General features: G+C 44.2%; 1 protein-coding gene across 4 annotated transcripts in view; it reads left to right on the top strand.

Moving 5' to 3' along the window:
* The window catches only part of PDE8B (phosphodiesterase 8B), a 327,461-nt gene extending 314,519 nt beyond the window's left edge, over positions 1–12,942 (top strand). For all 4 annotated transcript variants that reach the window (XM_040421398.1, XM_040421397.1, XM_040421396.1 and 1 more), the window contains exons 18-22: positions 1,746–1,963; positions 3,211–3,346; positions 5,550–5,717; positions 8,889–9,018; positions 10,449–12,942. In XM_040421398.1, coding sequence (XP_040277332.1) covers positions 1,746–1,963; positions 3,211–3,346; positions 5,550–5,717; positions 8,889–9,018; positions 10,449–10,564 — 768 coding nt within the window. In that variant the 3' untranslated portion in view covers positions 10,565–12,942. The remainder of the gene's footprint in view (positions 1–1,745; positions 1,964–3,210; positions 3,347–5,549; positions 5,718–8,888; positions 9,019–10,448) is intronic.
* Positions 12,943–13,322: the final 380 nt, after the last annotated feature.

Raw genomic sequence — 13,322 nt, 5'->3', positions numbered from 1 at the left:
TTTGCCATATTAAAAATTAGAATAAAAAAAAATCATAGGTATCTCCATGTTGCAAACACCCATACTATTAAAATACACTGCTCAAAAAAATAAAGGGAACACTTAAACAACACAATGTAACTCCAAGTCAATCACACTTCTGTGAAATCAAACTGTCCACTTAGGAAGCAACACTGAGTGAGAATCAATTTCACATGCTGTTGTGCAAATGGGATAGACAACAGGTGGAAATTATAGGCAATTAGCAAGACACCCCCAATAAAGGAGTGGTTCTGGATGTGGTGACCACAGATCACTTCTTAGTTCCTATGCTTCCTGGCTGATGTTTTGGTCACTATTGAATGCTGGCGGTGATTTCACTCTAGTGGTAGCATGAGACGGAGTCTACAACCCACACAAGTGGCTCAGGTAGTGCAGCTTATCCAGGATGGCACATCAATGCGAGCTGTGGCAAGAAGGTTTGCTGTGTCTGTCAGTGTAGTGTCCAGAGCATGGAGGCGCTACCAGGAGACAGGCCAGTACATCAGGAGACGTGGAGGAGGCCATAGGAGGGCAACAACCCAGCAGCAGGACCGCTACCTCCGCCTTTGTGCAAGGAGGAACAGGAGGAGCACTGCCAGAACCCTGCAAAATGACCTCCAGCAGGCCGCAAATGTGCATGTGTCTGCTCAAACTGTCAGAAACAGACTCCATGAGGGTGATATGAGGGCCCGATGTCCACAGGTGGGGGTTGTGCTTACAGCCCAACACTGTGCAGGACGTTTGGCATTTGACAGAGAACACCGAAATTGGCAAATTCGCCACTGGCGCCCTGTGCTCTTCACAGATGAAAGCAGGTTCACACTGAGCACATGTGACAGACATGACAGAGTCTGGAGACGCCGTGGAGAACGTTCTGCTGCCTGCAACATCCTCCAGCATGACCGGTTTGGCATTGGGTCAGTAATGGTTTAGGGTGGCATTTCTTTGGAGGGCCGCACAGCCCTCCATGTGCTCGCCAGAGGTAGCCTGACTGCCATTAGGTACCGAGATGAGATCCTCAGACCCCTTGTGAGACCATATGCTGGTGCGGTTGGCCCTGGGTTCCTCCTAATGCAAGACAATGCTAGACCTCATGTGGCTGGAGTGTGTCAGCAGTTCCTGCAAGACAAAGGCAATGATGCTATGGACTGGCCCGCCCATTCCCCAGACCTGAATCCAATTGAGCACATCTGGGACATCATGTCTCGCTCTATCCACCAACGTCACGTTGCACCACAGACTGTCCAGGAGTTGGCAGATGCTTTAGTCCAGGTCTGGGAGGAGATCCCTCAGGAGACCGTTAGCCACCTCATCAGGAGCATGCACAGGCGTTGCAGGGAGGTCATACAGGCACGTGGAGGCCACACACACTACTGAGCCTCATTTTGACTTGTTTTAAGAACATTACATCAAAGTTGGATCAGCCTGCAGTGTGTTCTTCCACTTTAATTTTGAGTTTGACTCCAAATGCAGACCTCCATGGGTTAAAAAATTTGATTTCCATTTTTTTATTTCTGTGTGATTTTGTTGTCAGCACATTCAACTATGTAAAGAACAAAGTATTTCAGAAGAATATTTAATTAACTCAGATCTAGGATGTGTTATTTTTGTGTTCCCTTTATTTTTTTGAGCAGTGTATAAATGTGGTGAATGCCATAACGGAAAAAAATCTAAATGGCCGATTTTAAATTTTTATTCATCTGACTCTTCATGCTTCTTCCTAGGCAAATCTTGATGAACTGGACAATGTAGCTGCTTTAATTGCTGCCACGGTTCATGATATTGATCACCCCGGTCGCACCAACTCTTTTCTTTGCAATGCCGGCAGTGAATTAGCCCTTCTTTACAATGACACCGCTGTCTTAGAAAGTCATCACTCTGCATTAGCATTCCAGCTCACAGCAAAAGACGGCAAAAGCAATATTTTCAAGAACATGGATCGGTATGTTACTCTATATGTTACTGTGTTTTGCATGTATAAACCGAAACTGAGCAAGAACTGCAATCACTGTCGACCTGAAGCTCAAAAGCTACATACAATATTGCTGACCAACCTAAGTACCCAACTGTCCCCATGTTCAAGAAAATGTGCATTTACAAGAAAGGGTGAAATGGGTGGGATAAGTGTTTAGAATTGAACAACCTCAAGCATAAATGCAAAGAAATACAAAATATTTTGTTATAGATGTCATAAATCAACACAAAGAGAGGTTCAAAACTATTAAAGACTCCTTGAGTTTTCCAAAAAATGTTTGATATGTCATAGAAACATATCAAAAGTTTTGTTCGGGGGGGTCTGAGTGCTCCACTGATCACAAGAACGAGGAGAAAGAAATGCTCCAAATCACACGCTCTCCTCACTGCAGAGGATGGAATTGAGACAGGCTCACAGACTTCTATCAGGGCGTCTCCTACAGCGAGGAGAGGGAGTACGATATACGAGCGCTTCTCTCTCGTTCTAGTGATCAGTGAGGTTCTCAGCACCCTCGCGGAGAAGTTTTGATATGTCTCTATGACATATCAAAAGCTTTATGAAAACTCCCTTTAATATTCACTTTCACACTAAAGATGTGTGTTATGAGAACCCTGACCCCAAATATGCTCATGGATGAGCCGCAGACCAAAACATGGCTTATGAGGGACTGAGAAAATTATGAATGGGTTGGAATTGGTAAAAAAAAAATCCATTTACTGAGCTGTGTGAGGACGCTTTTTTTTTTTTTGCTGGTAAGCTATTTTTATGGATACCACTTTTTGATCACTTTTATGTTATTCTTTTTTTTCTTAATATTTTTTAAAACTTTGTTTAGATCCGCTCCCACCTCTCCTTCAGGGGGTTTGAACATGCAATTATTAGGGTGCTGTGGTTTACCATTGCAGTGGATGGGAATATTGCAGGAATCGATAAAAAGGGTTTACATACGTAATACAAAACAGACTATTATAGAGCAGAACACCTTGCAGAAAGGTCTTACAATCTACAAGGCTGCTTATTTCATAGTGTACTGACAGCAGGCTTATTGCAGGTGGTAGGTTTTCCTGTAGAGGTGGGTTATTAGGTTGCTTTTGAAAGTTTGGATGGTGGTGGTGGGGGGGGGGGGGGGGGAGTCTGATGTGCTGGGGTAGTGAGCTCCATCATTTTGTCAAGGTGCACTCTTTTGAATACCGCTCTTCTTTACCCTTCTTCAGAACTCAGTATCGAACCCTTCGTCAAGCCATAATTGATATGGTTTTAGCCACGGAGATGACCAGACACTTTGAGCATGTGAACAAGTTTGTGAATAGTATCAACAAGCCCATTGCTGCTGAAGAGAACAACTCAAATGTAAGATAATAATGACAACACTATTAATAATCTTTATATAAGATGATATTGAGGTCGGCAGTTCATTATGTGACACTTCTTGTTTTTACACACCGGACTAATAAACTGCAAATCCTGTAATATGGTGAAGTGTGGTGATGATGAGACGTAATGTATACACGTGTCTGATATTGCCACTGCCAAGAAACATTGGGGATGAGCAAACCTCTAAATGTTCTGATGTAAGGTGAGGCAAGCAAATAGCCTAAATAACCACGCAGTTATCCTTGAGTACAGTAGCTGTGATTTTTAGGTACACTGCTGCAGTAACAGCTGGGATTGGAGAAACCTCAGTGGCTTTGCTTGTCTTCCTACTTTGAACCCCCAAATAGCAACAGCTAAGGCCTAAGAAATGGCCCCAGGGCCATATTAAAACAGATATTGTTAAGCGGGCCAACCATGAGACAGTGGTCTGCCGCATTGTGTCATCCGTGGGACCATCATCACCATGGCAGACTAAACTTGCTAATCACAAAAACGGACTCCCTGGTCTTTGAGTACAAATATAGAACAGAGAAAAAAAGCGGAAGTTAATTCAGACCCGTAGGGATCACGACGTATCCCAAAGGAATGAAAAAATCTGGGCGCCGACAGGGGTGGTTGGGATAAGGAAAAGAAGAGAGAAGAAAGAAGGGAGGGGGAGGCAGCTCCAAGAAGTGTTTGTGATTACAGACACTTAACAGGATAGTATATAAGTGTGCAGGGTGATATATCTACAGTGTTGAACAAAGTCAATCACTTGCAGTATAGACCCCAAGGACAAAATGAGGGAAAAAGAGCGTCAAACCCCGTTTCAAAGTACAGTTAGAAATTAAATAGAATTGGAATAGAAAGCACCACTCGCAGTGATAACTACTATATTGCACAAAATGTATCATAAAACAATAGCGTGGAGTAAAAATAGTGGGTACTCTGGGTAGAAGACCCTGAATACACACAGCTATAGAGAAAGGACCGACTAGAACTATATAGAAATAATAAAAATAATATAGATGGTATAGTTAGTAATGATAAAAATGTGAAGTGCCCCTCAGGGCAATTTCACACAAATAACACTCACTTCACTGGGGGGTAGTCATCAGGATAAGCATAAAACACCTGTGACTTGAACCCCCCCGGCCGGGATCGCATGTAGAGTCTTAGTGATGGAAGGCAGCAAAAATCCTGTGCTTCTGATCAATTACCTTTAATACACATATGTGGCTCGACGCGTTTCAGGGACAACAATTCCCCTTCTTCTACATTTCTAACTGTACTTTGAAACGGGGTTTGGCGCTCTTTTTGCCTCATTTTGTCCTTGGGGTCTATACTGCAAGTGATTGACTCTGTTCAACACTGTAGATATATCACCCTTGAGTACAAAGCCAGTGACAGCTGAATTTCGCCAATCATGCCATACAGAAGTAGTTTCGGCCAACAACGGCAAAAATTTTACATTTTGTCTGATCACATTTTCATCTGATATTACCAACAACAGTTTTTCAAACAGTGTTGGGCCACGATGGGACATTTCATCCAGCTTTAATCTCATTTGTAGTGCTGGCTTTAGGGCATACTTTTGGTATGCCAAAATAGCTGGCTGTGGCCTATGGGAAGAAAAAAAATAAAATTGGCTATTAGAGTTGAGCGAATCGAATCCAACGAAGTGGAATTCGATCCAAATTTCAGGATAAATTAAATTTCCTTGCGCTTTGTGGTAGCGAATCGATTTAACCTGAAATAGTGTAAAAAAAAAAAAAAAAAAATCATACTTACCTCCTCCATTTGCTCGCGACGGGCCATGCGTGATCACCAAGCTGGCCAGCGCGACAACGTCATCTCGGGCCGCGCGAGATTTCATGCAAGATCTTCAAGCAAGATGGCAGCGGCTGGCCCGTTGCGAGCAAATGGAGGAGGTAAGTATGATTGAATTTTTTTTTTATGTTAATTTTACACTGAATTATTACTCTCAGATGCCTCGTTCATGTATGAACACGGCATCTAAGGGGTACAATGATGGGGAGCGGAGCTATCGCAGCTCCCTGTCATTGCACCCGCTACAAAATATTTGCTTCGTGAAATTTTCCGAAACTTCGCTCATCTCTATTGGCTATGTCCCAGAGATGGAATTATGGTAATCTTTTTTTCAATGTATTTCCTAAGGTTTCTCATGATTTTTCTGCAGAGTGAAGGCAGTGACTGCGAGTGTTCCCCCAGTATCAAAAATTCACCAGAGAATCGCATCCTTATCAAACGCATGCTGATAAAATGTGCAGATGTGGCCAACCCTTGTCGTCCATTGGATTTGTGCATTGAATGGGCTGGAAGGATCTCAGAGGAGTATTTTGCTCAGGTATAATACCTCAAGAAAACAGTGTCAACATGTGGAATCATCTGCTTCTGAGTTATAAGAATGAATCATACTTGCATTAAGGCTTGCGCACAACAGCTGTATTACAGGGCTGCCATAGAGGTGCAGGAGCCCGGCACTTTAATTCTGATTTTCAAAATCTGCCAGAAAAAAATATTGTGCCATGTAGGCTTGGACTGGCCCACAGGGGTACTGGTGAATCCCCCGGTGGTACCCTGAGCAAGGTGGGCCCCTAGTCTCCCACCCCCTGCACAAGTGGCACACAGTAGACCTAATGCACTACATATAGATAGGCAGTGTACAGCACCTCAACCAGCCTAAGTTCATGTAAAAAACTGGGTAGAATATTTAAGAAGCTACCCAGTTTATTATAGACATGATCATGTGGCTGAGATGACTTATACTGTAGGTACAGAGGCAGGACAGCCAGTCTACTCCTTTTTCAGGGACCTGCACTCTCAAAGTTACTGCAGGGACTCCATAATCAATTATTATGTGGCGTTTTGCTGCTTTCTGCTGCTGTGTGAGCAGGTAATATTTGGATGTATCTGTATGGTGGGCCCCCAAAATAAATTTTACTGGTGGGCCCTAGACAGCCCAGTCCGAAACTGGTGCCATGCTTCATAGATGTACAGATGTATTGTCCTGTAAAAGCATTCCTAGAAAGGGAGAATATCTTGCTATTTTGACACACATGGTAAAGAGGGGAGAATTTATCATGAAAGTAATATTTGAAGTAATTTTCATGTGAGTTTGTGTTGATCAAAGGTCCAACTGTTGCACCAGATTTTCTGCACCACCCCACTACTGGAGTCAGTTTGTATATATATTTTTTTTTTCTGTGATAAATCTGGAGTGAAACTAATTAACATAGCAAACCACTTTAAAACTGGAATAAGTGTCATAAAAATAAAAATTAGTTTAAAAAACATTTGCACAAGTAACCCAAAAAAGTCATAGTTCTTATTTCATGACTTTGTAAAGCCAGAATTCTGAGGTGCAGGATGTGATAAATTCCCTCCATGGAATGGAGCCTTCATTGTTGGACCCCCCATTTAGACTCCATTACGGTGGGCAAGCCATTATGAGGCAGTGGGAATTGTAATAATGGAGTCCAGCATTCTGGCTCTTAAAAAGTCGGAAATTATAGAGCACACCATATTTGTGCCGTAATTTGCCACTTCTCTCATGGATGGGGCTTCCACTGCCATTTCTAACACCAGTCTTAGGCCTCCTGCACACGAACGTATTTTTTTGCGGTCCGCAAAGACGGGTCCCGTTTTTCCGTGATCCGTGACCGTTTTTTCATCCGTGGGTCTTCCTTGATTTTTGGAGGATCCACGGACATGAAAAAAAAGTCGTTTTGGTGTCCGCCTGGCCGTGCGGAGCCAAACGGATCCGTCCTGAATTACAATGCAAGTCAATGGGGACGGATCCGTTTGACGTTGACACAATATGGTGCCATTTCAAACGGATCCGTCCCTATTGACTTTCAATGTAAAGTCTGGAGTCCCTTTTATACCATCGGATCGGAGTTTTCTCCAATCCGATGGTATATTTTAACTTGAAGCGTCCCCATCACCATGGGAACGCCCCTATGTTAGAATATACTGTCGGATATGAGTTAGATCGTGAAACCTCATTTCCGACAGTATATTCTAACACAGAGGCGTTCCCATGGTGATGGGGACGCTTCTAGTTAGAATATACTACAAACTGTGTACATGACTGCCCCCTGCTGCCTAGCAGCATCCGATCTCTTACAGGGGGCCGTGATCAGCACAATTAACCCCTCAAGTGCCGCACCTGAAGGGGTTAATTGTACTATCATATCCCCCTGTAAGAGATCAGGGCTGCCAGGCAGCCGGGGGCAGACCCCCCCCCCCCCTCCCCAGTTTGAATATCATTGGTGGCCAGTGCGCCCCCCCCCCCCCTTCCTCCCTCTATTGTAATAATTCGTTGGTGGCAGTGTGCGCCCCCCCCCCCCCCTTCCTCCCTCTATTGTAATAAATCGTTGGTGGCACAGTGTGCGCCCCCCCGCCCCCCCCCCCCCTCCTCCCTCTATTGTAATAAATCGTTGGTGGCACAGTGTGCGCCCCCCCGCCCCCCCCTTCCTCCCTCTATTGTAATAAATCGTTGGTGGCACAGTGTGCGCCCCCCATCGCCCCCCCCCCCTCCCTCTATAGCATTAACAACATTGGTGGCCAGTGTGCGGCCTCCCATCTCCCCCCCCCCCGATCATTGGTGGCAGCGGGTTACTAGCAATAGTACAATAGTAAAAGATTCATACTTACCTGGGAGCTGCGATGTTCGTGTCCGGCCGGGAGCTCCTCCTACTGGTAAGTGACAGTTCATTTAGCAATGCGCCGCACAGACCTGAGGCTGTCACTTACCAGTAGGTGGAGCTCCCGGCCGGACACGAACATCGCAGCAGCCGGTAAGTATGAATCTTCTACTATTGTACTATTGCTATGTAACCATGGCAACCAGGACTGTAGTAGCGTCCTGGTTGCCATGGTTACCGATCGGAGCCCCAGCGATTAAACTGGGACTCCGATCGGAACTCCGCTGCCACCAATGATGATGGGGGGGGGGGGGGAGATGGGAGGCCGCACACTGGCCACCAATATTGTTAATGCTATAGAGGGAGGGGGGGCCGATGGGGGGCGCACACTGTGCCACCAACGAATTATTACAATAGAGGGAGGGAGGGAGGGAGGGAGGGAGGGGGGGGCGCACACTGTGCCACCAACGAATAATTACAATAGAGGGGGGGGGCCGCACTGGCCATCAATGATATTCAAACTGGGGAGGGGGGGGGGGTCTTCCCCCTGCTGCCTGGGAAAACGGCACAACGGCCACGGGTGCACACAACGGTCGTGTGCAGGAGGCCTTAGTATGTCTGCCCTGGTGTTTTAAAGTCCTCACGATTTTCACGATTCTTGCTTCCACCTAAAACCCATAAGACCTAATACTCCTTACTGCTTGGGGTTTCTTATTATGTATCAGTAAACACAATCACGTTGATTGCAGAGTGCCTGCTATAAAATCTAGGAATCTATTCTTTCATAATTAGTTAAAAAGTTAACGGGTAGGTTTCTGTGTACATAGAACTAAACAACGTTCCTGATAAATTATGTCATTTTTTTACAGACCGATGAAGAGAAGAGACAATGTTTGCCAGTAGTCATGCCAGTATTCGACCGGAACACATGTAGCATACCAAAATCTCAAATATCATTCATAGACTATTTTATCACAGACATGTTTGATGCATGGGACGGTAAGAACAGAGACTATAATATATGTATTCTGCATGTAAAATATACTTCTACAGGTTCTTTAGCTTAAAGGTGTTTTCTGAGTGTTTCATAATGATGACCTATCATCAGGATCTAATCAATGGGGATTTCACGTTGAGCACCCCCACCAATCAGCTGCTCAGAGAGGCTGGAGTGCTCCTGTGAATGCCGTGGCTTCCTCGCAGCTTAACCTAGGCCAGTGATGTCATGTTCATTGGTTACGTGGCCTATGCTCAGTCCCATTCAAATGAATGGGGATGAGCTGAATTACCAAGCACAGCCACTATCCAATGGACGGCTCTGTGCTTGATAAGCTGCGAAGAGGCAGCTGTACTCACCAGAGTACTGAGGCCTCTTCAAAGAGCTGATCGACCAGGGTGCAGGGAGTTGGACCTCCACCAATCAATCAGTATGAAACACTCGGAAAACCCCTTTAATGAGGTTTTCCACAATGAGTTAACCCTACTTTTTAGAAGGGTCCCTTAACTATGAGAGCCGATTATAAAGTGTCCTCCTCCTCCAAAGGATCAGAAAGGTTGGCAACACTTAGAATGTGTCTCCTGCTTACAAGACTTGTCCACAGGTTGTATGCAGTATTGCAGCTGAACCCCGTTCATCTTAATGGAGTCGAGCTACAATGCTAGACACAACCTGTGGACAGGTGTGGCACTGTTTCTTTAACAGGTACTTGTCATTACAAAACAATTACTATAATTCTCTAGGCATCTGTAAAAACATATTAGATGTCGTACAGCCAGAACTCCCCAAGCCGATTCACTAATAAAATTGAGGTAGAAATACTGCAGCTACATCCCCCTCCTCCCTCTCTAGCATTTACTGTATTACACTAGATGGATTTTTGAAGACTGAGAATGTTTCTGAACATTTAGGCCAGTTTCATACAAGCATACTCAGCCTGGGAAACACATTTTTTTGTGGGAGCTGTATTTACCGAACTGAATACTGCTCCTCTGAAGTGAACTCGCAGCATCATAATGAGTTATAATGCTGTGAATTCCCATCTCATCATGGGTCTACTGAATTTCACTCACATGATGTGTGACTACAGTACTGTAGACCCATGGTGAGACAGGAATTCATAGCATCATAAATCATTATGATACTGCAAGTTTACTTCAGAGAAGCAGTGTTCAATCCCCCACAAAGCATGTTTCCGGGACTGAATACGCTTGTGTGAACCTGGCTTTACACAGAGCCTGTAGACAAGGAGACAGTAACTAAAGGCTGCCAGAAGGAGCGGAAGACGCTACATTCTCCTATAATAGGAAAGCTTGAATGTGTTCTATTATAATCTTCGATCTATAGAGCATATGGTGTCAAGGAGTAGGGTGCTCATAACATCTCATCCAGCTTCTAGCCTCCCCACTAATGGTGTCCTGCTTGTTTTCAGCTTTCGCACATTTGCCCAACCTTATACAACACCTGACTGAAAACTACAAGTATTGGAAATCGTTAGATGATTTAAATTGCAAGAGCCTCAGGTACTCATCTGACATCAACAAATAACGGGCGATCGGTGACCTCCCGACCTACCTGCACTGTGACCCATTTACTGGTGGTGTAATCCAGAATAAGGGAAAGCTGTATTCTGAAGACTGGATGAAGCACGTACAACAGACATGCTAATGGTTGACCACATGATGACATGGACATCAAATAAAAGGGAAATACTGACAAACATTGGAAGCCAAGCTGTTCTCTAGGATTTGACACCGGCACCAACATCTACGTTAACTGCCATCCTTTTGACATCTTCACCAGCTTATCATCACTTTTGGACTACCCAGTTGCATTTTTATTGCTTTATTGTTGACTAATTATTAAGGGATATTACATTGGACAAGAACTAAAGACTACTTCATTCAGATTTTTTTAATGCCAGCTGTTGCTACATATATATCATGGAGAAAGGAAAAATGTGTGATGTTTTCCTGAATTACTTCTGATCTACTGTGTTTGTACAGGTCTATATTCAGGGGTGTAATCCGTGACTCAGGAAGACTTCTTACACTTGCCATATGGGAGCCATGAGTTCACTCTCTATTTTCTTATCAATTTAATTCTTTGTTCACTACAAGGTGCCTAAACACCTTCAATAGCTGTAGGCCAAATGCTCGTTCATTCACAATATCCCCCGACTCTCCGGTTGAGCATGTACAGTATGTGTTTTCAATGGGGAGGAGAGAAGAAAGCTGCTGACATACATCTCTGGTAGCAGATTATCTCCCCAGAGAACAGACAGATCAGATGTTGAAATTCATCATATCGGAAGTGTCAGAGTTTCCCCTACTCATTAGGGTGCCTTCACATACGAAAGATTTTGTTGTGGAAAGCTCTGTGGCTGAAAATCAGTTCTAGTCATCTGAATAGGGTTGCTTTGCCATCAAGCACATGGATTTCTGCAAGCCTCCTTCTGATGAATGGAACTGATTTTCAGTCCCAGAAATTTCTGCACCAAAATGTACATGTAAAGGCATTCCTAGTTGGTCGGACGGTCCCACCGAAAATGGCATTTGCGGGAGAAGATAGTTTAATGTGTATGGGGGGACCTTAAGGAGGATGTGCCATCTCAAGCATCGGTGACATATGGCTAGGATATGCCTCCAATAACTGATAGTTGTGGGTCCCACCTCTTAAATGGAGCCTGCAAAGTGACACGATATGCCACCAATGTTTGAGATGACACAACCCCTTTCAGGCTGGCCATACACTTTAAATTGCTGTTAGCCAGACATCTATCTCACCTTTATTTTCACAGAAGTACTGTCCCACACATCTGTCCCATTGCTCTCCAATGATAAGAGCCATCCCCTTGTTTAGTACAGTGGATTGCAGTTTACTCATCCATCGGCGGCCTCCACTGAGGCAGTGCACAGCATTATTCATGGAGGCCACTGATGGACCAGTCTGGTTACTTACTTGTTCATCAGCAGCCATGTTAAGAACTAGAGCGCTGTGCAGTCCTGCAGCAATCGGCACTAAACAAGGGGCTCAGAGGATAGTGAGGCTGATGTAACATTATATTAGTGAGTGGGTTTCTAACACTTCGGTGAAAATAATGATAAAGTGGCCAACCCCTTTAATCTACGCCCTGCTGAAAGCGGCGGCATGGAGAATTTTTGTAGCAGTACAGTGGAATACTTTATGCTGCAAGAAACTCGCTGCAATCGGCGTTGTGCAGTTGTCACTCAGTAGTTAAAAATTGGAAAGTAGTGCTACAAAAACTCCCCATACATCCCCAGTTAGATGTGGCCGCAGTTACCCAGAATATCCCATAGCCCCTCACAGGCAGTCCAGCAAGCCACCCTGTAAATCAGCTCCTATAGCTAAGCTTTCTAGCCTACTATACATGTAGGGGATGGAGCAGGATAGTGGAGCTAGTAGCACCTGACCTGAAATGTCACATTTTTTAATAGAGTTAGGCTTTAATTAATAAATTCAAAAGGATGTGAAATATGACTTTACTGTCAATGCCATTGCTGATTCTACAGCAAATAATCCTTATAGGTTAGTTTAATGTGATGAGAGGTATATTATATCATTACAGATCATTATACCATGAAAACAACATTCAATCTGGTTACTAGACTACGTTTCCCCATGGGACTGCTGAGGTCAATTTTTTTTGTAAAAATGTACCTTTACTTTAGTTTTGTAGAGGGAAGATTGCAGTATATATAGATATATTTAAGCTAATGTTTATTTTCCTGGCAAAATCTAGAGCTCCATTTATATTGTCACAGTGACCTGTAAAATTCTAGAGCCTTTCTGGATTCTTTTTGCAGGGACTGACATTGTTACGCTTGCTAGTATAGATGTATACGCCACCCTACGGTGTGGTTTTCTATATGGAGGACACATAATCTGTATTCAGTGTTATAAGGGCTAAACATTTATTATGAACAATTTTTCCAGCTGCACCATAAACGTAAAATCTTAAAAGTATGAATATAAAGATTCTTTTCTCTCATTTACTGGATTGTGTTGTCAGTATAGTCAGTGCATGGTCTGCAATTCACTAAACCAGGAAGAAACATGGGCCTCTCAGGCAGGGGTGTAGCTAAAGGTTCATGGGCCCTGGTGCAAGAGTTCAGCTTGGGCCCCTTCCCTCAGTGCTTTGTGGCCAGGGGCAGGGAAGCACATTGCCTTTGTGCTGTCTGAGGCAAAAATTGAAACATCACCCCCCCCCCCCCCCCCCCAATCCAAATTCTTGACCTAACCCCTTCCCTCCAGCCAGAGGTGTAACTTGACCAGCAAGCACTTT

Source organism: Bufo bufo, chromosome 2 (genome assembly GCF_905171765.1).
Source record: "Bufo bufo chromosome 2, aBufBuf1.1, whole genome shotgun sequence".
Taxonomy (NCBI): Eukaryota; Metazoa; Chordata; class Amphibia; order Anura; family Bufonidae; genus Bufo; species Bufo bufo.
Note: the sequence above shows the minus strand (reverse complement) of the source record. Positions and strands in the feature narration are given on the sequence as shown.